The sequence below is a fragment of the Ambystoma mexicanum genome, chromosome 9 (assembly GCF_040938575.1).
Source record: "Ambystoma mexicanum isolate Mex_15411 chromosome 9, UKY_AmexF1_1, whole genome shotgun sequence".
Taxonomy (NCBI): Eukaryota; Metazoa; Chordata; class Amphibia; order Caudata; family Ambystomatidae; genus Ambystoma; species Ambystoma mexicanum.
In genome coordinates this window covers 181,723,338-181,750,718 of record NC_090931.1, presented here as the reverse complement: position 1 = coordinate 181,750,718, position 27,381 = coordinate 181,723,338, and the positions used below count along the sequence as shown (strand labels likewise).

General features: G+C 47.7%; 1 protein-coding gene across 2 annotated transcripts in view; it reads right to left on the bottom strand.

Moving 5' to 3' along the window:
• The window catches only part of IFT46 (intraflagellar transport 46), a 229,254-nt gene that overhangs the window by 111,959 nt on the left and 89,914 nt on the right, over window positions 1-27,381 (bottom strand). Inside the window, exons 1-5 of one of the 2 annotated variants that reach the window (XM_069614430.1) lie at window positions 9,472-9,569; window positions 6,741-6,820; window positions 6,234-6,385; window positions 2,606-2,680; window positions 1,950-2,043 (exon numbers count right to left, since the gene is read on the bottom strand). In XM_069614430.1, coding sequence (XP_069470531.1) covers window positions 1,950-2,043; window positions 2,606-2,680; window positions 6,234-6,385; window positions 6,741-6,785 — 366 coding nt within the window. In that variant the 5' untranslated portion in view covers window positions 6,786-6,820; window positions 9,472-9,569. Of the gene's footprint in view, window positions 1-1,949; window positions 2,044-2,605; window positions 2,681-6,233; window positions 6,386-6,740; window positions 6,821-9,471; window positions 9,570-27,381 lie in introns of those variants that run through there. The other variant, XM_069614429.1, reaches the window with a different exon arrangement.

Genomic DNA, 27,381 nt, shown 5'->3' with positions numbered 1-27,381 from the left:
AGACACCTTAGACCTTATGCAAGGCAAGGACAGCTGCAATGGGACTGCACATCCCAATTCTTTTATAGTGGGACTTAATGACAGAAGCAATCTAGCCTGCTGGACTCCAAACAGCAAGGCCAACACCCCCAAAGGACAAAGTGTTGTAGGGGACACCCAGGCACCCTGTGGGATTCTGTAGCAGCAGGTTCCTGGTCAGGGACTTCATGTTACTTCAAACGGTAGAATGAGACACCTGCAGACACCTCTAGAGGGGGAAAAGGCTGATTGAAGCTCAATTCTATAAGGCAGAATGACCCTCCCAAAGGAGCAAAAAGTGGGAGCAACAGCGGATTAGACCATTGAAAGGGGCAGCAGGCACGAGGCAACCTGGCAGTTAAGACTTCAGCAACTGGCAACAGCAGGGTGAGACGGTCTTTGCGGTACATGGAAGATGTCCACGAATTCTCAAGTCACAAGACAAGAAAGCGTCCATGCAATGAGACAGTCAAGGAGGATGCAGGCAAAGTGCAGCCCTGCAACTCTTCCGAGCTTCACCATAGTGAGGACAGCAAGAAAGACCTCAGGCTGATTGGTCCCACCAGTTCAGGTATCCCCACAGTCCCCAGGCTTCAGGGAGTTCTTTGTTGGCTTTTTGAATACTAGACGCAGCCTAGGACCTCCAGTGTTTCTCTAGTACCCTTTGGGGGGAACGTGCACTATACAAATTCAGCTAACATAGCATAAGAGGGCTTAAACGATGAGGTCCAACGATTCTAAGTATATGATCATCAAAAGCATTATTGCGGTGGAATCCAAGGTGCACGTTAGTGCACTCAGAAAAAAAACACAGTCAAAAAGGGTTTAATGCCACCAGCCGGTTATGGACACATTCAAAAAGTAGCAAGGTTACATCAAAGAATATGAGAAGCAATGTGTCCGTGCAGAACTCCACTTAAAATGGCTTGGGCAGCCACTTAAACGTGAAGGTGGAAAAACAAATGGGAGAATTCCCCCTAGAATGATGTCCTAAGAGGATACACAGTGCACCGAAAATTATGGAGTGGAGCTGCTGAGTGAGGCTAAAACAAACAAACGCCTACCAAAAGTCAGAGTCCAAATCCATAACAGAAATGCTAAAGATCCTGTGAACTTCAATGGCGGAAGCTGCTAAAAGAAAAATATTTCCTTACAGTACACATAAGGAAAGGACGCTACATGGTTATTCCCGTGCTTCACCCAGTCACAGAGGGCAATCTAAGTCCAGTAGCCTGGCTACTGGATTTTCAAACGAGAGACTTCATTTTAGCAGTAACAAGGAAGAAAAGGCTATTGTGAGCTAAAATTCCTAAAACTCATGCAGCCACTATTTTAACGTGCATTTCCACCAACCAGAACCAGTAAGACTAGTCTGGGTCAGTTTACCGATTGGGGGCACATTGACACCTACATGGGCTGTAACAGTCTGGCAAAACATTTCAGAGTTGGTTCCCCAGTGAGATCTGGATCCAACTCTATAGGAAAACAAATGTCAGAGCAAAGCAGGCAAAAAACGGACTTTCAACTTACAGTTTGGTGTAGTGGTAGGAAAGCTCATCTTTGTGCCAATGTGTGGCAGAACCAGAAGGCTGTATTATCAGGGAGTGTACAGCCTGGGGTCAGTAAGCGCGAGCTCTGCTACCAAGGTAGAGTTCTACTCGGTTTCAGTGGTCATCTGGCTTACAAGGATGAAGTACTGGAGAGCTCAGGTTGGTGTAGGTGGGTTTGGAGATCACAAAGGATTAGTACAGTTGACAGATCAGCTGTGTGTCTGAATGTGCGCCATACGAGGGAGGACATAGGCAGGTCATAAACGCGAGCAAGGATGCGATACACTGAAGCGCCTAGCACATTGCCCAAGAATGTTGTGCTGAAGAAGCCTTCCCATATCTTCCGATGCCACAAAAAACACATTTATTTAAAAGGAATACCTTTAAGAAGGCGTCAATATCCCCGACTGCTGGAATAAAGTCTGGAATGAATGGCTTCAGCTTGTGATCAAGATCTATGACTTGTGGTGTATACCTGGTGCAAACAGAGGGAAAATATATTCAGAAGAAAAACAGACGTCTAAAAAAAAAAAAAAAAATTGCTCCAGGAACACATTAATAGGCTGACAGAGACTTGCATGGTTATATAACAAACAGCTGTTCCTTCCACAAAAACATTGAGAGGAGGTCGACTCACTTTGTTTTGTACTGGAAGAGCTGAACCACCATGAACACATGCAGGGAGAGGAATCCCTTTTCTGTATGCTTTAAGAGCGGCTTCTGTTGGGACACTAGGAGAGGGGTTAAAGTATTTTCTTGTTTTGTACTAAAAGAGGGGTAACAACACAGACACTGGGGGAAAAGGGGTGGTGTGGGAGACTCACCTTTTTATAAAGTGAATGATCTGCTACTCTCGCTGAAACGTGGAGAGGAATGGAAGAATCACTATTGTGTACTGGAAGAACTACTGCCCACAGAGACCGGTGCAGAAGGACAAGACACTCACACTGCCAGTTTGTCAAAGAGATGATAAACTTGTCTGAAGAACTAGAAGAACAGTTGCTTGCATTGCCTATGAAAAGGAGTATACTACCAACCTGGTGATGTACTGGAAGAGCTCCTTTATCTCTGCAGACACTGGAAGATGCTCATAATCTGTGGGGTCGTACGCCCTGAGAAAAGTAGAGGATGAGTGCAAGTTATGGTTGAGAGAAAGAACTGTTCTAATGCAACATGGCAATGGCTTGTTTTTGTATATAAAAAAAGAGGTTGATAATCTGCATTGACCAGTGAATATGAGAGAGAGAGAGAGAGAGAGAGAGAGAGAGAGAGAGAGAGAGAGAGAGAGAGAGAGAGAGAGAAAGAGAGAGAAAGAGAAAGAAGCGAGAGAGAGCAAGAGTTTCTCTTTATTGAAGAGTTCAGGTACAATTATAAAAAACTAGAAATTACCCCATCAGGTGAGATTGAGCAAATACCAATTAGCGGCACCATCCAGACATACCACAGGCAGGCAAGCACACAAAGAAATGCATTAGTGGAGGCAAAGCAAGCTTCCATCACCCACAGAACAGATAACGGCACATGCAGTAGCAGTCCACACACGTCATGCACATACAAACAAGCAATTACAGCTCCCCTCAGAAACAGAACAGGAATAAAACAGGTAGCAACTGTGAAAACACACACACACACACACACACACACACACACGGCACCAGCTGTGAAGTCTTGCCTTATACACAAAACATGTTCAGAACACTCATTGGCAGGGTATTCTCACACACACATAGAGCAAGTACAGCGAGAGAAGCAATATAGAAGACTTCCCTCACACACAATAGGTACAGTACAGTTAGACTTAACTAACAAAGGGCAGGTACACCTGAGGGAGCATCAGTCAGTGAAAGCTTCTTCTGACACATAGATGAGGCAGGGCATGGGCAGCAACACCGAATGCTTTTCTTGTGCAAACAATGAGAAAAGCAACACACGACCAGTGCCAGTATTTAAACACATCCTCAGCATCAAACAGGTTATCTAGAGCTGCGAAAGTGCACCTTTCTTGTACACAAAACTACAGAAATAGCAGGGGCAGCAATGGTAGAACAAGCTCCCTTTACTTAATACAGGGCAGCAAGTCCTGCAGGAGTTCAAGCTTCCTTAAAAGCCTGGGCTGCAGCAGCAGAAGTGATGTTTCCACCAAGAACAGGACAGCCTGGGGCAAAAAACAAGGCCTTTCTTTCAGGCAAGACAGAACATTCTGGGACAAGAAGTTACTTTGCCTTAAATGTGCCATCCTGGACCGTAGAAGCAAAAGACACCCTCATATAGAACTAGTCAGCATGAGCCGCAGCTTCTTTTACAGAGAAAGGACATTGATTTAGATGGGTTTAGCATGGCTAGTAGATTCCCGAAACCTGGTATACAAGCCTGAGGCACGTGTCCCTTCAACATTGTTATTGTTATTTTGCATTTATATAGCGCCTTATATACCATTGGTATGGTCTGAAGGCGCTGGTAGGTTGAACGCCCTTGGGAACCGATGTTCGAGTCAGTGGAGAGATTAGAGAGAGAGTCCAATGGTGCGTGTGCGCACCCGGTATGTGTGCAGCTGGTGCGGAGTTCGTGTGGTAGCTGCTTCTTAGCGGTAGGTGTGGTGGTGGAGAGATCAGGAGTATGTGTTTGCTCTGACAGGAATTATCCCGACCGAGTGTGGTTGCGTTATGCCCGAGGAGAACGCCTAGCTGGGGGTGTGGGGCCAGCAGTGTTTACTTAGAGTGATGGGGGGTGAGCGGGAGATGTTGATATGAGAACAGTTATACCGAATGGTGTCATAGTATCCCTGTGTTCTATTTGAGTAGTGGTGTAAAGAAGAGAGTAAGCGTGGGGTGTGGTATGATATATGCTCATTCAAATGTTCCCTGCATTCCACACATCTGTCTGCTTGACATACTTACACTCTCAAGTGCGCCTTGCGTGTACTGGTCTATCACTCATTCTCCAGTGTGCCGCTGCGGGTGCTCTCATGGATTCCACATGCATGCGCTATGCACTCTTGTCCTCCCCGCGCGTGCACCCCAGTCTACCACGCGCATGTACTCCCGTCTGCCTACGCACTCATCCGCACTGTATACTCGTCCGATCTATATACTCCTCTGTTCTGTACGCTCATCCGCTCTGTATCCTCATCTGGTCTACACACTCATCTGGTATACATATTCATCCTATCCACACACTCATCCGCTCAACATACTCATCCGCTCTATGTGCTGTTCATCCGTTCAGCATACTCATCCGTTCAATGTACTCATCCGCTCTACATACCCATCTGCTCCAAACACTCGTTCGTTGCATGTGGAAGTCCACTCCACACACTTATCTGCTCCAAACACTCGTTCATTCCATGTGGAAGTCCGCTCCACACACTTATCTACTCCATACGCTCGTCCGCTCCACACACACATCTGCTTCACACACCCATCTACATCACATACACTCATCTGCTCCATATACACTCATCCGTTCCACACCCTTGTCCGCTCCACATATATTCATCCGCTCCCCACACTCAGCCGCTCCCCCACACTCGTACGCACTCCACACTCGTACGCACTCCACACTCGTACGCACTCCACACTCGTACGCACTGCATACTCGTCTGCTCTCCACATTCATCCGCTCTCCACATTCATCCTTTCTACATGCTTGTTCGCTCTTACACGTTCATCTGGTCAAGACGTTCATACAGTTGATACGTTCGTGCGTTCAGTGTAGTCATCAGTTCTACGCCCTTCTGCGTTGTATTTTTCTTCTCTGTGTTTACGTATTCATCAACTCTGCACGTACTCAACAACTCCACACGCTGGTCCGCTCTACACACACCAACCACGCTACACACTTATTGGCTTTAGTATGTTCATCTATTCCATCCGATCTCCATACTTATTTGGTCTTTCTAGTCGTCTGTTCTTCCATTCATGCGCTCTTACACTTAGTGCATTCATCTGTTCTATACACTTCATCCATTCTAACTATTTCATCTTCCTACTACATCCCTCCTCATGGGCTATCACACTCAGTATGTCCAATCAATAATCAATAGAACCCCTGAATAGGGAAGCAGTTAGTGGCGTCGGTTCTAATCGAACTGCCTCCAACCTGCATCCCCATTTGAATGTTATGGGATACTCACACCCGACTGGAGAAAACCTGAGAGCGCCAGCCTACCCCTTGGAATGATGCCAGTGTGTGGTGGAATCATCCGACAACTGCAGTGTTCATTCCTTTTTTATCCAAAATCTCACTCACGTTTCCCACATTCCTTCAGGCATGCACATATGTCTTCTATACAGACTCTACTTAACCATGGCTTCATTTAATTTTTCTTAATTATCCAGTTTTTGTATGTGACTTTCGTATTATTTGTACTAGTTTTCTTTATTAAGTTGTGCATTGTATATGTTTTTGTTACCATTTTATAGTCTTATTTTACAGTGGCCCAATGCCTTTGTGCAAGGGTTTTTGGAACTTTATACATTTTAAAATAATACATCGCCCTCTTTGCTATTATTAAATCACGCTCCATTGGAGCCCTGACTGATCTAGTCTCTGGGCCCATCAAGCTTCCAGCTGGTGCACCTCCTTCAGGCCACTAACCACAGGACTCCTTGCATGCAAAACTCAGGAGTATACATGCTCACAGTTAACTGAAAGTTCTTAACCTACCCTTCTAGAGGGGCTCCATGCTCATCGTCATCATCATCGTCGTCGTCGTCGTCATCAGAGTCTGTTTCTTCAGAGTCATCTTCATCTTCCTCCTCATTCTCGCTAAAGGCTCGCACAGGCGGAGGGCCAAGCTGTGATCTCTTTGTTCTCTCCTGCATTATAGAGAAAAGATCATACAACCTTGTTGATATGCTCAACAGAACATGGAAGCGATGAGAGTGGCATGGAAAAGGGGGCTTAAACTGAAATGCTAAGTGATCACCTTTACATCAGGTAGTCCCACTGCGGCCAGCGAGGGTTATCACCCAACAATGAAACGACAAAGATGTTGGGGAATGTTCCGAAAAGTAGGTATGTAGATATTCCAGGACTTGGAAGCGATAATGATAAGGCAGAACATTACATCACCATATTAAAACATGGATGCGTCTGTACCATGCACTTACATTCTAGATATGAGCTTCTAAAAAAACATTTGGCACTGGTGGTCAGACAGGTGGCCATTACCTTATTCGACTCCTCCTCATAATCATCACTGCTGTTGTCAGCCATAGCTCGCCGGTGGGTGTGTGTGGGCCTGGGAACAGCTATGAACAAAAACGAAACGCAAAAGGTAGATGTAGTTGTCAAAAGGCATCAAAGTACCATGTTTAAGACATTTGACTTCCAGCACAACAGTGAATTAATCGACAAAACAAGTGAAGTGATCCTGCTGAGAGATGCATTGCTGCAGACATCAACACAGCAGGAGTGATGAAAAAGTAATACTTTTCCCTGAACAGTGATCTGCACAGGATGTAAAGAGTACAGGGCTTTTTCACTTTTGTAGGGGACTGATCTTACTTTTAAAGGCTGAACACAACACATTAACAAAAGGTGTTCTTTGGGCAAGTCCTGCCTTAACATGGCCAGGTGGCGAACCCTACAAATGAGCCCTAGTCAGATTAAAAATTTTTGGGGTACACCCTCTGTAGTGGTATCTTATTTTTATTTATTTATTTGCATTTTTAAAGCGCTGACACAGCCCACTGTTACAGGAATTGTTTGTTTTTTAGTTGCGTAATTGTTTTTGTCTTAGTTGCATATTTATAACGCGCTTAAATACCCAGAGGTTTCTAAGCGCGGACCCGGGGATCGAACCAGTGTTGCTTCGTGTTGTTTTGCTTCCAAGGCGAACACGTTGCTGCTGAGCTATCGTCCCGGGACAAACCTGAAAAACCTTAAAGAACTGGCGTCTGTGAAACAAGCATTGCAAAGGTGTGGGACAAACAGTTCTCATCCAGCCCGGCCATTCTACTCTATGATTGAACAAAGCCCGTACGTGGATCACAGATTCACGCGAGTGCTCTCAGAAATACTGCTGCTCAGTGCCAGCCCTCCGCTTTTTGATTTCATGTATTAATTTGCCTGTAGCTCATGGGCCAGAAGCAGCCCTGTGTGCTCCTAGTCCTTCCATGAACATATGTACAATATCATGCCTGATCCAATCACCGTCCAACCACTATCCATTCTCTACAGTTTAAAATTTCACAGAAAGCAGCAGATTGTCAGATGCAAAGGTCAAAAGGGTCAAAGAATCCCCCAAAGACTGCATACAAATGCACTTCAGCATCACCATAATGAATGTATTTATTTCTCCTGGTCTTCGAACACTGGGATACATTCCTGTCATTTTAGGAGATCTAGGCCCATGTTTGTGTGACAACTAAGAGCGACAAGTCTTTTAGTATGGTTTAGTCCCAATTATATGAACTTTGCAGTAGTCGTGGCTCAGAATGCTTCCAGTAAGCACAGTCTTGAGATTGCTTATAATAGCTAACTTGGAATTCTAGTACCTCACCATGAAAATTCAGAAAGGCTACAGGTCAGGGCAATCCCAGACCACGCCCTTTACATTTGCATCCATCATATAAGATTGAGGGCAGCTCACAACAGATGCAAGGCACATCCCACAGAGCATCCAAGTGGAAATGTGCTGTTACTGTCTACCCACTTCTACAGCACCACTGTCAGAAGATGCACCAACTCAATAGACTCTTGCTTAGCCTTTCCCTGGACCTGAAGGTAGTCTACTGGTCAAGTGTCGGTCCCTCATTGCATTCCCCATGCCGGAGAGGTGTGTCAATCTCTGAGATAGGGCTCTCTCGCAGGGGATGCTACTACGGATGCTGCAGGTTGAGGTTCCTTTTGTGGCCTCATTAGTTCTTGCCTTTTTGCATTTACCAGAACCTATAAATCGTAGGCAGCCTCAGAGAAAGTATTTCAGTCATCTCAATTAGCTGAAAAATCAGTTTAGTTCAAGCGTGCCCTGTAGTGGCAGTACTCGCCTTCACAACCCCAAACCTCTGGTTATAGCACCCCTTGCTTCTTCAGGATTCTGTCCAGGGAGCACCATAAGCTGCCAATATGCAATTCATATCCACACACAAGAGGTCGGCCCATCTAACTTTATTTACTACATAGGATCAGTGGGGATCCCAAAATATACACAAAAAGAGGATCCTATGTACATTTTAGCACACACTCATCGGCAAACAGCAGTTTGAAAATGTAGATCAAATGTATTTATTATGATTACATCAGTGAATAAAATAGAAACAGCATATATAAATACATCAATGTTCAACGGCATACGCAATATATACTACGTAAAACAAAGGGGGGTTCTGGGAGTCTCTCTACAGGTGGTTGGCCCCCAGGAGAGACTCAACCAAGTCTTTAGCTCACTGTCCCTTTCACAGAGAAGAAATATCCCTGCATATCAGTCTTTGTCCTGCCAGGGGCAGTCCAGCACCGAAATGCTAGGGAATTCTCCTCTGAACAAGAATACCAACAGCAACCCCATACACGTGTTTCAGCTGTCTTGGGCATCATCAGTGAAGTGGAGCTGTGCCTCTCTGAGAACAGTGAGCAAGGGGTCCACGTCTGAATTCCCCTGGAACTTAGGGTGAAACCCAAAGTTACTTAATATGTAAAACAAGGGGGGTTCTGGGAGTCTCTCTACCGGCACGAACATAGCCCATTGACCTGTTGGGTGGGTCTACTTTTGGCTTACTACAGAAATACATGGCATAGGAGGGTAGGGATGGAGAGGGAAGAGGTGAAGTAGAGGTGGGGGTGTTGTAAGTATACCACATTCTCCCCCGAATACGGTTTCACTGGCCCCAAAGGGGGTTTCCCTCTCATGAGATCCTCCCACTGAGTGCCACCCCAGGGGACTATTGGGTAGCGGCCTCACCTTCTGGCCTCCTGGGAAGGGGCTGTCACTTCGGAAGCAGTATTCTCTGAAAGACACAGGAAACCCCACGCTTTGGATTGGAGTATTAATTAAGATTTAGATAGCGGAAAGACATCCAAAGGAAACAATTCAAAAATAAAGGTATCAAGGATTTTATTAAACCTGATACTAATTTAATATATCAAACAAATCATGATTAAATCTGCACTTGTAATAACAATTTACATAGCAGGAAACAACTTTTATTAAAAAAGACACATCTATATAATAAAAATCATCTTATTCAATCATCCAAGCATACAACCTCATCCATCCATTTAGACAAACCATTCATACTAAACACCAATCAATATACGACATAAAATCTATAAGAAAATTCATCATAATTAATTTATCTGAAAGATTTATAGAAAGAACATGAAATCAATTTGACGGGCCACAGCAGATGACATCAGTGGCCTAGGCAATTAAGATGGGTCCCAGAGTTTTCTGACCACGACCTCATCTTAGTCCAAACTCGACCGGTTTCGACGAATATACTTTAGTGTAGTGACGTCTTCATCAGGAGTAACAAAAATATATTCTAACATCAAGAAAAAAAGAAAATCACAGATAATACATATCAATGTGTGAAGCCCTTGTACTTGGACAAAAAACATATAACATCCATAATAAAAATATCTATAGCGGAACAATAGGTAATAATATACAAGAGCCTGCTACCAACCCGGGAAAAGTTCCAGGATGGACCTGAGGTGTCTGGCAGAAAGTAGTGCTACCCTCTTGTATTGGTGTCTCCGAGAGGCAGATAAGAGCCAGGCCATAGACAGAATCAATGCTACAGATATACAAATGTACACATAAATATCACAAGGTCAATATGTCGATCCTCCACTACAGCGGCCCACGGACAGGACACGAGAGTCACATACTTAAGATAAAACTAAAGAATATTAACTAACCTTCATTCATGCAATGGAAGGCTGTGCGTCTCTTCCTTAAATTGTACGCTGTGTTCACTTCGGAAGCAGTGACAACATCCTGGGATTCGTCACAATAGATATCCAAATATGTGCAAAAGAATGAAGATTCCCAAAGCGCATAGCGCAGGAAGTCTTGATTCTATTAAAGACACGGAGGGGAGCATTATGCCTATTCTTCTTTAATACTGCCCAACACAGCAATTCAAATACAAAGTTATTTACTTTATTTTTTTTTTTTTTAAATGAACTTTTTTGAAACCCTGTGAGTAAACAGCTTAAAACTGATCCAACACTACAGTTCCCATGAGGCCCCCTGCTAGCCTGTAGTCTCTGCCTCAACTCGCCCTCCAATGAGAGTCCACCAAGTAGTATAAAGTCCTCTGCACAACAGGTGCCTTCCTCTTCTTTTTTGATGAGCTAAACTCCTTGCGTCCTGAAGTATGCCCTGATTTGCTGAAACTCCCGCTGCTTGCCATTTTCTTCAGCTACGCAGCCAAGTCTTGCTTCCGTATTAGTCTTGCAAGTTTTTCTGCTCTTCCCCTTAAAATAAAGTAGACAAGATACATTAGGGAGGGGATTTCGTTTAACTCATCAGATTGCCTCTGAAAGAAAATATCATTAGACTGCACATTGTTTCATAATCAACAGAAACGCAATTCCCTCAGGGAGGGATAATGCTCGCCTCTCTGTCTTTAATAAAATCAAGACTTCCTGCGCTATGCGCTTTGGCAATCTTCATTCTATGACAAGACCGGAGGCAAGCATTATGCTTGTTCAAAGCTCTGAACTACTGTCATGGCAATATTCTCCACGGTCTTAAAGTAGAATGTTCTGAAAACTGAGTCACTAGACCAATCTGCCGCTATAAGAATATCTTGCAGCGGAACTCTAGCTGCGAATGCTCTTGAAGCCATAGATCCTCTTGTCGAGTGTGCTCCGAAAACAGAAATGTCTATGCCGGCTTGTTCCATGGCTTCCCTCACCCATCTAGCAATTGTTGCTGGGGCTACCACTCTAAACGGTTTTCTGCGCGCTATGAGCAATTGCCTAACTCCATGAGGCCTATCTGCTGCTGTCGCGGCTTCATACGCTTTGATGCATATGGCTACGCAGAGCTTACTGTTGTTAGGAAAATAGGGGTAAGATATGATCTTAGAATTCGTCTTTGTTCGCTGCGCAATGCTGAACACTACTCCTTCCGGATAGAAAATCTTTCTATCTCTAGCGCTCTTACGTCTGAATCTCTCCGACAGGATACTAAACATAGGAGAGTAGCAAGCTTCCCAGACAACTGTCTATTTGACAACAAATCGTTCCTTGGCCATTCCTGAAATAGGTGCAATACTTTATTGACATCCCACAGAACTGAGTACTTAGGCTCCGGTGGTCTTGTCATCTTGACGCCCTTTATAAGCCTAACAACGGCTGTATGTTCTCCTACTGGTTGTACGTCCACTAACTCCTGACCCGCTGAAATGGCTGATCTATAAACGCCTATTGTCCTGAACGCTTTCCCGCTCTTATATAAGTCTGCGAGGAAGTTCAAAATGTGCTCTAAAGGAGCTGAAAAGGGAGAAACACTCCTCCCGCTGCACCACCCTTGCCAAGTCTGCCAAGCGGAATTATAGCTCCGGATTGTTGATGGTGCCCATGAAACCTTGATAAGCTCTGTAGCTTCTTCCGAAAGGCCCAACAGACACCATGTACGCCTGAAACTCTGCATGCTATCAGGTTGAGGTTGTTGACCTGGATCAGGGGATGCGGGTTGCCCTTCGGATCCAGCAGAAGATCTGCTCTGTGGGCAATCTTCAGAGGGAAATCCGTGGAAAGTTCCATCAGAACTGGAAACCACGCTTACGACCTCCATTCCGGCTCCACAATCACTAATTCCGCCTTGTCCCTGCGGACCTTCGCTAGGGCCCTTGCCAGCATCGCAAAGGGGGGAAAGGCATAGTGGATGTTGTCCTTCCAATCCTGCAGGAAGGCGTCTGTCCCTTCTGCTCCCGGATCCAGCCTCCAGCTGAAATATTTGGGGAGCTGAGAGTTTAGCCTCGATGCAAACAGATCTGACTCGAACGGGCCCCACTTCAGCTGTAACTTCTCGAAGACCGAAGAGTGCAACCTCCAGTCGCTTGAATCTGTCAGATATCGGGAGTTCCAATCCGCCACGGCGTTCTTGGTTCCCGGAAGATATTCCGCCTTTACTGTTATCTCTTTCTGCAGGCAATAGTGCCAAAAATCCTTGGCTAGCTCTGCTAACATTTTCGACCTTGTCCCCCCCTAACTTGTTGATATATTGGACTGCAGATATGTTGTCCATCCTGAGCAGGATAGAACATCTCGCTCTTCCTCTGGAAAAAGCTTGGATCGCGAAAGAGCCCGCAAGGAGCTCCAGGCAATTGATATGTCTCCACTAGGCCAAACCGTACACTCCACAGCAAGAGACCTGCTGGGGTCCGATTCTATAACTATCTCTGGACTCTCCCCGAATATGGACCGACCGTTCCAGGCCTCCATGTTGCTGAGCCACCATTGGATCTCTGACCTGCTCTCCTGGTCTAGAGTGACAGACTGATGATATCTCCACCCCTTGCGCAGGTACTTTATTTTGAGACTCTGGAGTACTCGATAATGAAGAGGACCTGGAAGAATTGCCTGCATAGAAGCCGCTAGCAGTCCAACTATCCTTGCTAGATTCCGAAGCGATATAACCGTCTTCTTCAACGTCGCTCTGAGATCCTTCTTTATCGACCTGATCTTTGTCATCGGTAATTCTAAGGTGGCTTTTCTCGTGTCTATCATAAAACACAGAAATTCTATTCTTTTGCAAGGAGAGAGTTCTGACTTCTCGTAGTTTGCCAAGAAACCTAGCCCTGATATGAGAGATATTGCCCACTGCACTTGCTGCTGCAGCCTTTGCTTGTCTTCGGCCATGAACAGCATGTCGTCCAGGTATATTATCATTCGCAGACCTTCGTCTCTCAGTGCCGCTGCGAGGGGTCTCATCAGTTTGGTGAAAACCCAAGGGGCCGAGGCGAGGCCGAACGGAAGTGTCTTGAACTGCCAAGTCTGTCCCTTCTATATAAATTGCAGGAAGTGACGATCCTGCGGCGCTATGAGGACGGTCAGATACGCGTCTTTCAGGTCTACCCGCATTAGCCAGTCGTCCTTCCTGAGCAGGTCGGCTAATAGATGGATTCCCTCCATCTTGAAATGATTGTATACTAGCCAAGAGTTTAGTTCCTTCAGGTTGATTACTGGGCACACCTCCTTCCTGCGCACTAAAAACATATTGCTCAAGAAGCCTAGTGAGTGAGGCTGCACTCTTTCTATCGCCTGCTTCTCCGCTAGCGCTAGGACCTCCTTGTCTAGCAGCTGCGCCTCTTCTTCTGAGCAAACCAGGCACGAGGGGGGGCTCTCCTGGCTTGGTCGACTCACAAAATCTAGACGATAACCCTGCGCTGTCTGGATAACCCAGGCGTCTGAGGAAAGCTCTCGCCAATTGTGCAAAAATAGCTCTGTCCTTCCTCCTACTGGGGGATATTTTGCGCTGCGCAGTCTCACCTGAGTTGTTATTCTGGTGCCTGTAATAGCCTCTTCCCCTCCTTCCACTGAAGCCTCTGCCTCGATTCGGGAAGAATGCGTCATGTTGACAGGTTTCCCAGTACTGGGCTCTGGTTCCTTGGGGCCTTCTATTTGAGTTGAAACGACTGGTCGAGCGGCCTCTAGATCGACCGGCTTGGCAAAAACACGCCTGGGGAATACTTTTTTGATCGGCAACTTGTGCCTTTTCCAAAGCTGCATATGTTCCTACGAACCTACTCATCTCCTTGACAAATGTATCGCCAAAGAGTAGGCCCTGTGCGCTCTCACCCGCCTCGTATGAGGCTAGATCTCCTAATTTCGCGTCTATTTTTATGAGCATGGACTTTCTCCTCTCTGTTGACAAGGCTGAATTGGCGTTGCCGAGCATGCAAACGGCGCGTTGTGCCCAGTTCGCTAAAATGTTGGGATCCACGGGCTCCCCCCAGTGTCCCTGGATCTTTCAGCGAGGTCCACGATTTTGCGATGGGCCCAGAGATATCGAGCACCTTGTCTTGGCAGGAGCGCCAGGCGCGATCCATGCCCTTCCTAAGATCCTTGCTAGCTTTAGACACAAAAGGCGAGCATTTTAGGATCCAGCTCGGGGGTTTCCGCAGCCTTGCCGTTAAGCTCTGGCCTGGGGCATTCGGCTTTGAGACAAAATCTTGTTTCCTTTTCCAGGGGTTTCCCGAGTTTTTGGGCCATGTAGATCGCTACCCTAGGGCACGGTGTCCATTCGGTGGATCTCGGGTGCCGGATCATGTCGTCAATGAGGGTACCTTCCACTGAGCTGGCTGGGGTGGCACCAGTTGGATTGGGAGTGTCTGGTACTTCCATCCTGCTTTGAATCTTGTCGTCCTCCTCATCCTGGCCATCTTCCGAGGACGGGATAGCATCCCCTACATTTTCTTCCCCTGGGGTGGGGAAGGGGAGGGGGGGAGGAGGAGGGGGAGGGGGAGGCTGGGCAGAGCTGATTTGGCCATAAATGCATTCTTAAGTCGATGGAATGCATCAGCAGTCTCCAGGGGCTGTTCACTGGTCCCCTTAATAGAGCCCGGGTGCTTCCTCTTCCGGACCACCTTACGCCCCCTATTAGTGTCATCCAGAGGTCTTGTGGAGGTTCCCTCGCCGGGATCGTCAAGTAAGCCAGCGTTGCTGCCCAGAATGCTCTCGAAAGCTGCTAACCTCTCGTGAATGGGCTGAACCCCCTGAGCTACCACTCTGACCAGGGAGTCCCCCAGAACTTTCTTAAAACTGAGGGATAAATCCCTCTCTTCGTCCTGCAGCTCTTCATCCTGCTCCCCGTATTCATACCAATGATCTTGACTCCAGTCAGAAGCCATCTGAGATGTGTGATTCACAGACACACGGATGTGGGAAAGGTTCAAGCCTGCTAGGCCAAATAACCTCTTGAGAGAGTTCAGCAAAGCTCACCTGTAGAGCGTTACTCTCTGGCGTGATCACTGTTGAAATAATCACTTTCTTTTTAAAAAAAAATTTTATGTGTGTGCCTCTGGAAAGGGGAGTGCGCGCTCAGCATGGATGAAACGCTGGAGAAACGGAGCTGCGCGACCGTTAGCAAGCTTCCGAACGAAACGGTCTTTACAGAAGGAAAAGCGCATGCACCCATTCAGCGATCCGCGGTGACACAGCCGCGTTCAGCTGCCAGCCCACGTATCGCGGACTCTATCATGTAAATATCCGAGGGGAAAGCGGGCCCTCAGGCTTGCGATTATGCTCGCGGGCCGCTTCCCCTCAGGAAGTGAAAGTACTAATGATGCTAACGCGCGGGAGTCCGATATAACGAAAACGGCCTGAAGCCGTGAAATATTCCACACGCGCGGCTGCTATAAAAACGCTGCGCTGTGTAAATCGCTAGGTAACGCTGCGCACCAAACATATATGCTCAATCTGGAAATTCGCTCACCCATGAAACAAAATATAGGGTGCTCCTTCGCTTCGTGTGGCAGCAAAAAAGAAGAGGAAGGCACCCGTTGTGCAGAGGACTTTATACTACTTGGTGGACTCTCATTGGAGGGCGAGTTGAGGCAGAGACTAGAGGCTAGCAGGGGGCCTCATGGGAGCTGTAGTGTTAGATCCGTTTTAAGCTGTTTACTCACAGAGTTTCAAAAAAGTTCATTAAATAAAAAAAGAAAGTTAATTGAAAAAGTAAATAAGTTTGTATTTGAATTGCTGTGTTGGGCAGTATTAAAGAAGAAAGCATAATGCTCGCCTCCGGTCTTGTCATAGAATAAAAAGTGCAAACAATTTGTGCAATTTACAAGTCAGTCTGGTACCTAATGCCAACTGGCACTCTACAACAAGACAAACCATGTGCCACCAATTTGGAAAGCCAGACAGCAATAAATGTAACGCCTACCGCTATCTAAGTAAAAGAAAACATAATGGACAATCCATTTGAAGCCAACATTGGAGTTCTGTATTGCCTACTAGAGTTTCGACTTGAAGGGTTTACAATTTTTCCAAGAACACAGCCTTCTTCGGAGCACATCACTCTTAATCTTAAGTGGGGCGCAACATGAATAGGTCTAAAAGAATTCAACCATAAAGGGACACTTACTGCTCATTCATTTAACTGACCACTATACATGCAGATATTACCCTCAAACAATTAAATGCAGACTAACCTCGAAATTTCACGAGATGAGGACCAATTTGAGATTTGAAAAATGTCCAATTATGAAGCTGATTCAACACCTGTGACCCTCTGTAGCACCACTGCCAAAACACAAAACAAGAAACACTGAGCCCAGTCAGAGCACATCTCCACGGAATGACATCACGAAAAAATATGCAATTCATAGCGTGCTGAACCTCATTGCTTCACAATTTTCAGACATGGAAATGGTTAGCAGCCTCACTGTTAGACAGGGATCCTCAGGTCGTCACTTGCCTTAGGTCTTCTGAATAAGCAGACCTAGCATCTCCTTTGAATCAGCTATTGTCATGTCTGTGCGCAATGGGCCCTGAAGATATCAGCGTTGTATTGAGCCACTTCCCGGTGCTCCAATTTTATTCCCTTCAGCCACATCCATTGCCACATCAGAATGCCCCACATAGTGCTCAGAACATGGATGTTGCTCTCTTCTCGGAGGTCTCTTGGTGGGATTTCCTGCAAAAGAACAGAAAGGTCAGGCTTATCTTTGGACTGTGGGTCATCAGACCTCCCACTCGCTCCCTTAAACACAGCCTTCTTTATGGGAAAAGTCACTTAGTCTTTGGGGGTTTAAGTACCCCAACCTTCTTTCTTGGCCTGGGGTTAGACTTTGTTGGCTGTAGAATTCATTGGGATGCTGCATTCTTCTTCCAAAGCTCTGGCAAGACCTGGCACAAACACCTCTGGGTGTCTTGGGGCATCTGAATGTAGGCCAGGAGACACACTCTTCAGAGAACATTGGGCCTGGGGTTCCCAGGTAGAAAACTTTGGCTAGGCTGCCAGGCCCTTCCTTTGGCTCTGCTCTCAGCCACCTTATGAGCCTCTCCAGTAGCCTGTGTCTAGCCCAGGCCATTCTCTTGCTACCTATCTTCTGGGCACATGGTCATTTTTTCTTGATGCCTGCTTAACGTACACAACTTTGTCCCCTAATGAGTCTTAACAGGAGGCTTCACCAGGGATGCAAATGTGTACGTGTGCCTGAGAGACGCGTTATCTTCTGAAGGCTACACCACATGTGCCTTGATCAGGTCCAGTAGTATGACTGTGCATTTAAGAACTTGAATGCTTGCGGATTATAGTAAGGAACATAGCATGTACCCTGGTGATGGCTCTACAGAGCAACCCACTAAAATCCAGTGCACTGCTGCCCTTACACCAGACTATGCTTGCCACTTGTCTGTCTGTATGAGTGAAAATGCTCTCCCTGGGCATACTTATTGGCACAGCCATAGAAACCAGCCCTGCTATCATAAGCAGGTGGACACAAGGAAGATGCTGATTTCCTGACTGAGCTCTGAAGAGAGTGTATCCTAACACTCACAAGTAAGTGCAGACTATTCAAGTTGGATTACTTCAATCTTTATTTCAGTATTGTGTACCTTCCACTTGTGAGTCTTCAGTTTCCTTGTTCAAAGGAAGCTTTCATCTGGGGCTAGCAATATCCATGGGGCTTTAGGAACTCCAGCAGTTGCCCTTCCATAACTAGAGACAATCGCAGGACTGGAAAATGATGCAGCTTCTTGGAAAGTAGTCGTAACTATTATCCGGCGTACACTCCAGGATAGATTTGGGAGATAAGAAAGCAGTGAACCATTGGATTGCATTGGTGCATGGAGATGGTCTGCTCATGATCAGAAACAGTTGAATCTCTGCCAGAATTTGCCATAACGTTTCACTATAGAACAGCATTCGCCCAAAGGGAAGCAACTGACCAATCCTCACTAATGGATGCAAACAACCGTTGCAGTGCACCAAAAGCTGATGCTTACCAACAGTTAGACCAAATATATATCATGCATATATATGCAAACAAAAAGAGGCAATTAGGGCTCAAGTCTAGGAGTGGTCCCGGTATACTTTCCCTCAACCTTGAAGGTAGATACCACCCCTCCTCCCTAGGACTGGTTGCCAACAAGATTGGTTCACTATAGCCAGCATACCCCTATTGTGTAGGCTGTCACTGATCTTGGGAGGCTTAAAGGCCATAGCAGTATCGTTGCATTTCCCTTGGGACTTTGTATGTGACCTTAACCAGCAACATCCGATTGTCTTGTCATAACCCTCCTCTGGGACCAATCTCTCACGGTCTAATCTTATGCTCTACTGACACTCCTATTCGCTATCTCTCTACCCTCCGCAATAACTCTTCCCTCTCCTGGTCTTATTGTTTCTCTCACTTTACCTGTCTCAACTATCTGCCTCCCTCATAATCCTACTGTGCTTTTCAGTCTGCTTCTTAACATCCCTGTCTTATCACTCTTCTCATTTCTCCCGTCTCCGCTCCCTCCTAAATCTGCCTCTCATCCTCTGCTGTCTCGGCTACCTCTCAACACACCTAATCTTACCTCTTCCATCTTCCTCCTCCTCCTCCTCCTCCCCCTCCTCCACTCACTCACTCACTTGCAGCCAAACATCCAATACAATTGGTACCACTCACTCAATCCCAAAACCTTACTTTTACTCTCCACAGACATGCTAAGGCTCTCCTCCGAGTACTTCACCTGCTGCTCATTCCTCTCTGGTCTCTTTGCCCTTCTTCACATTCTCCAAACTCACCCGATAACCTTTCAGTGTAGTCCGAATAATGGGTTTATATAGCCCTTCTTTTCCTGTCTAGAAACGCCCTTGAGCCTCCATTGGGTACTCAGGTGGGCTGTTTCTCTGAGCCAATCTCGATCTGTTATATTCCAAATTCCTTGCATCTCCTCCAACATCTTTTCACAGAATCTAAACTCCTAACAACATGTAGAACAAAGTACTTTTGCCGATTCTTGAAAGACTTTGTAAACATGACTGCAGAGGAGTGGTGGCCGCTGCTGCGAAGTGGGAAGATCGGCCTTTCGTTGACAGCTGTAAAATTCATAAGAGAAATTCAGAATTCAATAGAGGAAATCAGCAAATTGGAACGAATACTTGGAATACATGGATTTCTGGTAAATTAAAGGAGAAATTGGTGTACAGGCACTGAGCTTTTGACATTGAGGTGAACTTTGCAAAAGTTTTAATGTAAAACTGCTAAGGAAACTGTCTCCCTTCGCTTGGGATGTGTCCTATTGGGAAGGATTGTCACTAGGTCAAAAGTCAGCCAAGACCAATTTTCCTTCTCTCGCAGGATTGATGAAGTACGTTTCTTACTCGTTAGTAGACTAGTTGACTCTGCCGTAGTGTCCCCTTGTATTGACTGCATCAATTTTAATGGTGTTTGATTAACAGTGGAGGAGGAAGCACTGGGGGCAGTGGAAGTAGGATTGATCAGGATTCTTGTCCTGGGCCCTTGCAGTCCCCTCTCTGGCATATGGTCCCAAATTGAGGAGGAGGCAAGTTCTTCTTGGCCCGAAATTTCATTTCTTGCCACCAATGGTTGGTATTTTGAGACGTGCCACCCTTTCTCCGCACTGGAGTCCACAAGATCATAGACTAGTAGCAGGAAGCTGGGTGCAGCAGAGAGCATCAAGTTTTTAACAATGCTGATTGCAGGTGGAGATGGACCAGATCTAATCTGTCCTCATTATCAAATTCCACAATGGTCAGATCATCAGTATTAATCTGGCAGCGACTAGGAATATATTGGCACGGAGGGTAGGAATACGTTGGCATTATCGAAGTACATTTTTCCTATTCAGAATCAGATCTTTTCCTTTGTCCACTACTCACTTCAATCTTAGTCGTCGACCCGGCAGTGACGATCCAGCCATACCCTCGTTTCTAACCCATCTCCTAGATATTTGGGCACTGGAAGTGGGTAGGAGTTGACTCATCTTTCTAAGAGCTGTTTCTCCTCTAAGGTCCTTCTTATCAGCCCATTGCTTTGAAGTTGATGGTAGAATATTCCAGTCTGATGTAAAATTGGGAGATATATTATCAGTTGTCCTCATGTTTCTAGTTTTATTTTCTAGGTGTCCCCCCCCCCCCACTCCCCACCCCCAAGTGGTCCTACCAGGTAATGTGTCTGCCTTATTTACCCATGTCTTTTGTTGTTAGCAATCCTGCTCACAAGCTAAGGTTACAGCTCCATCTCTTCTTTCTGCCATCATTAGTAAGCCTTTCTAGGGAGGCCAGAGATTTACAGCTGCCGCTCGCCGAATGTCATTAGAGACGATTGAGATGCTCGAAGAATCGGCTGAGACAGGACTTTGGCCAATTTCACCACTGAGTAGGTTGACAAATTTAGCAAAGAGTTCATATCCTCATCGGCTATTGGGGCGATCTTGTTGTTCAGCTGGTTACTATCAGTCTCATTAGCTTCAGTGGGCATTTGAGTTTGGTTCTTAGGAATATTAAGATGTTTTCTTTTTCTTTAACTAAAATCTTCTTGGATCTTTGTGGCTGTTTATTGGTCACCTTATTGCCCCGCTGATTATTTCTCACGATGTTAACCTCAAACCGTAGTTGATTTTGATTCCTAGGGTTGGTCTTCTGTTTGTCCTTTATCCTAGGTAAGGTTGTCTTATGTTGTGTGGGCTGTTCCGTCGCTGTAGCCATCGCTGCAACCTCCGAGGGCTTGATTTGATTTCCCTGCAGTGTTTGTGAGTTAGATAATCTTTCGGGGGATCTCGACTCAGTTCTTCTTCTCTTCCTACTAAATAGGGGGAAGGCTTGTTGCAAAGTCCCAACTGCAGCTGTAACGTCTACAATTGAACCACCAGCAGCAGTAGATGTCTGCTCAGAAGTAAATCTGTCCCTCCCAATTTCCCTATTAAGCTGTCTGATAGGCGAGGTCGAGATCCCAGGCTTTTCAAGTTCAATGAAGGTTAAGGTACCCTCTGCCGGTTTACTAGCCGGCGTCGTCTGAGGCGGTTCGGTATCAGCCAATGTGTTGGGCATGTAGAGTAGATGTTGGGTTCATTTCTGAAGGTCTGATTTCAATTTGTTTCAACAGCAACGATTTGACTCCCGTTGTGGTTATCGTTAATGAGCGTTGTGCCCAGCATGTTTTTTGCCGTTATATAGCCCTCAACAAATAGCATCATAGAATGCAACATGGCCAATAAAGTAGTTTGTTCCTTTCAGGCATCGTTCAAGGCTTCATATAATTTAGTAAAGGGCCCAAGGCGATTGTGACAACTGACATCTGGCCAAACGGGTCCTGCCCCGATTTTCTTGTATACGATTTATCATTTTTTTCCAGCCGCTGGGATTCGTTGGGATCCTCCGTCTGGCCTCCAATAGTCGACAGATTTACCAGGTTACTCACCGTAGTGACCACCTTACTCCTAGTCCATAGTCCCCTTTCCGCCATACTTATGGGACAACTCTCCGTCAAGTGGGACGGGACCAGAGCACTTTGTAAAAAGCATCCACATTTTTTACAAAAAAGGGTCCCTCCTTGCATTTCCTGCGCGGGGCCCGGCCCCCGGCCGTAACCCCGCCCACCTTGGCTCCGCCCTGCGCATCGCCCATCAGTCCTTTTCTATCGAAGGGTCAAGACACCTTAGCAATAACAGAGGAACCATATTAGAGGGGACGGCGGGCGGGCGTATGGAGGAAAGGGGACTATGGACTAGGAGTAAGGTGGTCACTACGGTGAGTAACCTGGTAATACTCCTACGTCCCGTCCCCTTTCCTCCATACTTATGGGAGATTCCCAAGCACTCCTTACAGGAACTATGGGTGGATGGAAATACCCCTTACTGAAACAGGTTCTTCAGCACAGCCTGGCCGAACTGAGCGTCGGCTCTAGAGCTCATATCGAGGCAGTAATGCTTACAGAAAGCAGATGGGAAGGCCCAAGTAGCCACTTTAGCGATGGACTCCCAGGGAACATACTTCTGAAAAGCAACCACGGCTGCCTTGCCTCGCCCCTGATGTGCATGGATACCTTAAGGAGGTTTCAGCTTTTGGACGGTGAAGGATTCCGTGACACAGGCGGCAATCCATCTGGAAATGGATGCCTTAGACGCCGGCCTGCCCTGAGGTTTACCGAAGGTCACAAACAGTTGGGAAGAGCTCCGAAGCTCGGAAGTCCTGTCCAGGTAGAACTTAAGAGCTCTTTGGACATCCAGGCAGTGTAGAATCCTTTCCGCCTCCGTGGCAGGGTTCGGAAAAAAGACCGGAAGGGAAATCGACTGATTCAGATGGAATTCGGTCACTACCTTTGGTAGGAAAGCTGGGTTCGTCCGAAGGACTACCTTGTCCTTGTGAAAGACCAAGAAAGGATGCTCCACTGACAATGCCTGGAGCTCACTCACTCTCCTCGCTGACGTAACGGCTACCAGAAAGGACACTTTCCAGGACACGTACTTGAGGTCAACCGTAGCCATTGGCTCAAAGGGTTTATGGCACAGCGCCGTCAGGACTACATTTAGGTCCCAAGGCGGGTGCAGACTACGAACCGGAGGGTAGATGCGTGTCAAGCCAGCAAAATGTCTCTTCACCACTGGGTTAGTTAAAGAATAAGAACACCGGTCTGTAGAGAGGTAAGCGGAAATCGCCGAGAGACAAGTCCTGCAAGACAGGACATGAACCCCTGACTCTGCTAGGGAGGATATGAAGGACAGCACCGTGTCAATCGTCGCCACCCTCGGGTCCAATTCTTTCTCCAAACACCAATGACAGAACCTGAGCCATTTACTCTTGTATTGGGATCTGGTCGAGGGTTTCCTGGCTGCCTGGATAATGCGCATGTTATCCGCAGACAAACCCAAACGCTCTAGAGCCGTGAATTCAGGCACCATGCCGCCAAGTTGAGTGATTGTGGGGAGGGGTGCCACATCTGCTGTTCCCCTTGGTGAAGAAGATCGAGAGTTACTGGTAACCTGATCGGCAGACACACCGACAGGTGTTGAAGTTCTGAGAACCAAAACCTGGCCGGCCACCACGGAGCTATCAGTAGAAGAGAACAGTTGACAGAGCTCTTCAACTTCCAAATTGCTCGATGAACCAGGGGAAGAGGCGGGAAGGCGTAAGCTCTCATGTTGTGCCATGCAATCTCAAGTGCGTCCCCCAGAGAGGAGGCTCCCAGCCCCCCTCTGGAGGCATACTGAGGAAGCTTCTTGTTTACCACCGTGGCAAAGAGGTCCACCTCCGGTGTGCCCCAACGCAAGAAAATCCATGAGAAGATCTCCGCCTTCAACTCCCACTCATAGCTGACCACTGTTCGCCGGGTGAAGGCATCCGCGGTGACATTCAGCCGGCCCGGGATGTGCACTGCAAGCAGCCAGACCCCATGAAGCACGGCCCACTCCCAAATCTGGATGGATAGAATGACGAGAGGGGGAGACTTTGTTCCCCCTTGCTTGTTTATGTAATACATGGACACCGCATTGTCCGTTCTTATGCGGACCACCTTGTTGACAATGAGAGGTCTGAACGCCTTGAGCGCCAGAAGCTCCAAATGATTTATGTGCAGGAGCTTGTCCTGAGGTGACCAGAGGTCAGAGACCTGAAGAAGATCTAACGTCGCACCCCACCCGAAAAGGGAGGAGTCTGTCGTGATCGTCACCATGGGGGCTGGGTCCTGGAACCCCGCGCCCACTGACAGGTTGCTGAGAGATGACCACCAGTCCAGGTCCACTCTCATGGAATCCGGAATCATCATCCGCTTGGAATCCGGGTCCACAGCCTGACGCCAGGAACTCCGAAGAGTCATCTGGGTCCGTCTCATTTTGAGACGAGCAAGAGGAAGAGCCAGTACACACGAGGTCATGAGGCCCAGAAGCCTCTGGAACCACCAGGCCGACATGCTCTCCGACTGCGTAAACATCTGACACGTGGCCAACAGATCCGCCATTCTGTCCCCGGTCAGATACACTCGGCAGTCTATCGTGTTCCAACGGAAACCCAGGAAAGTCAGGTCCTGTGAGACCGTCATGGAGGATTTCCGCCAGTTCACCGACAGCCCAAGATGGAACAGGAGCTGAAGGAGAGACTAGAGGTTGCCCGCTGCTGCCAACGGACAAGGGCTGCGTAGAAGCCAGTCGTCCAAATAGGGATACACATGGATACCCTGGAGACAAAGATAGGCCGCAATCACCAACATCATCTTCGTGAAGACACGCAGCGCCGAACTGAGGCCAAAAGGAAGCACCTGAAACTGAAAGTGCTCCTCTCCCAAAGAGAAATGGAGGTATCTCCTGTGTCGATTCCAAGTCAGGATATGCATGTACGCATCCTGAAGATCCACCACGCTGAGCCAATCGCCTGTCTACAAAGAGGAGCGAATCTGGCTGGGCGTGATTATCTTGAATTTCTCTTGGGGTAGGAAAAGATTGAACTGGGAAAGGTCTAGGATGGTGCGCAGGCCAGCCTGGTTGGGTTTGGGCACCGTAAACAGCTGGGAGTAGAAGCCCTCCCCTCGCTCCCCAAGGGGAACGGGTTCCACAGCTCTGAGGTGCAGAAGTTTCTGAACCTCGGCCTTGAGGGAGGGTGAGCCCAACAGCTGAAAAGGAGGGTTGAGGGGTGGGATAGGGGGTAAAGGTAAGCAGAAGCCCGCTCGAGCGACTGACAAGACCCATCTGTCTTCTGTGATGGTCTGCCACGTCTCCCAATGAGACGCAATGCGTCCTCCCACCAGGGTCTCGTGCAAGCACGGAAAACCCTCATTTGGCAGGTTTATCGGTGGCGGTGCCACCTGAACCTGATGAGGAGGCTGAGGAGCGGGAGAAATACCGCGTACGCTGTTGTCTACGGCGGTTATTCCCTGCAGGAGTATCCACTCTGTGAGATTTGCGGTCGAGGAAGCCCCTAAAACCAGAGGAAGGTCGACCTTGCGACAACGGCCTTTGAGCCTTGAAGGGAGCTTTAACCAGAACAGACAATGATTTGGCCATCTGAGTGCTGTCTTTGGTTTTGGTGAGCTCTACATCAGTAGAAGAGTGAAAAAGCTCCTTACCATCAAATGGAAGGTCCAGAACCTTGTCTTGCATCTCCTTTGAGAACTTAGTGGCATACAACCACGCTTGCCGCGAGGTATCAACCCCAAGCATCAGACCCCGAGCCGAGGTGTCTACGTGATGAGCTGCAGCCTCCAGGAGATCCTGGGCCAAGACCCTGGCATCGGAAAGGCCTCCTCTGAAATCCTCCAACTTCTCGACCGGAATGTGCTCCTCAAACTCCGACAGACCTCTCCACATCCGCATGTTAGCTCCCGCCAAAAACAATTCTGCATTGGCCTGCCTGAGCTGCAAGGCCGAATTGGCAAAGATGTTCCTCCCTAGGGAGTCCAGGAGCTTGTCCTCCTTTCCCAAGACGTGAGTAGCCGTCGCGGAGGCGGATGCTGCAGGTCTGGATTGCAACGTAGCTGCAGCCACCACTGTGGAGGAGGGAGGCGGACAAGATGACAAGGCCACTTCTTCCGAAGAATGTAGCCTGTACCTCGCGTCAATCTTTTTATTGACAAAAAGTCCCGAGTGTGGCTTTTCCCAAACTCTACGGACCTCGGCCAGAACATCCTTCTGCAAGAACAGGCCGGTAAGCTCCAAAGGAGACAAGGTGAACGCCCCAGAAAGCACGCCCTCCTGCAGAGCAGGTGCCTCGGGCACCGGAACATCTAAGAAACTCATGTCCAGCACCCGGTCATGGAAAGCTCTGATAGAACGGGGAAGGTCCTCGTTGTCCTGATCGCCTTGAGGGTCATCTGACAGGTCAGGATCCCGCAGAGCCATGTCAGGCACTGCCTTGTCCACTGGGGACAATGGTGGCACAGGCGGAAGCGCAGGGGGAGGCACCACGGGCAAGGGAGGCGCTGGCGGAACCACCGTCAGAACGGGTGGAGCCGGAGGCGCGGGTGGACATATCTCCTTGAAAAGCCCTTTGAAATATTCCCTCATGGGGTCGGTGCAGATAAGCACTTGAAATTTACCGAAAAAAGCATCCTCAGGAGATTGTTTCAGAACCTGAGGAGGCCTCTCATGAGGTGGACAAATCCAGGGACGTAACAGAGAAGGGTGCCACACCGGCCCCTCCACCAACGAATCCACATAAATCGAGGGAGCCGCCCCCACGGGCAACGAAAAATTGTGCGGAAGAGACATCCAGGCGTTCCAATCATAAACCGGCCAGTAAGGATGGGCACAAGGGACCTTAGGTTCACCCGAAGGACCGAACCCTACACCAGGGGCCGATGGCGTAGTTGTAGGGGTAGTACCTAAAATGGCCGTCGTGGTCGTGGTGGGAACGGCCGCCATTTTGTCCTCGTCGGAGGGGAACTGCGGCACGTGAGGAAGTGAGGCAGGGGTCCCCGTCGATGGGTCAGGGGTCTTAATTTTAGCCTTAACGTAAGGAACCCCGGCAGAGCCGGTACTATGAGGCCTGGAATGTTTCTGCGACATACCAACCGCCAACTGAGCCTTCGAAGGAAGGGCCTCGGTAATGCCGGTAAAAGAAGAAACTTTCTTCTTTGCCCCCTCAACAGATCTGGTGTCACCACAAGAGCGGGAACGGTGCGCTGTCACCGACAGGGCCTTGCCCGGCCCCTCAGAACTGTTGGTATCCTTAGCCTCTGTACGAGGGACCTAGGCCCGGTAGAAGCCTTATCGGCACGGGCCTCAAACATCTGTTCGTTAACCTCAAGCCCAGCCAAGACCTCGGGGCGCACCCCGGTTTTGTTTTTGAGGGAAGCCGAAAGAGCGCCCTCAGAGTAAGCTCCGGTACCCCACGACTCAGTAGAACTGGGTCTACAAACAGCCCCAACAGGAGGGCCTCGGAGCGTACTCCGGTGTTCACAGGCTC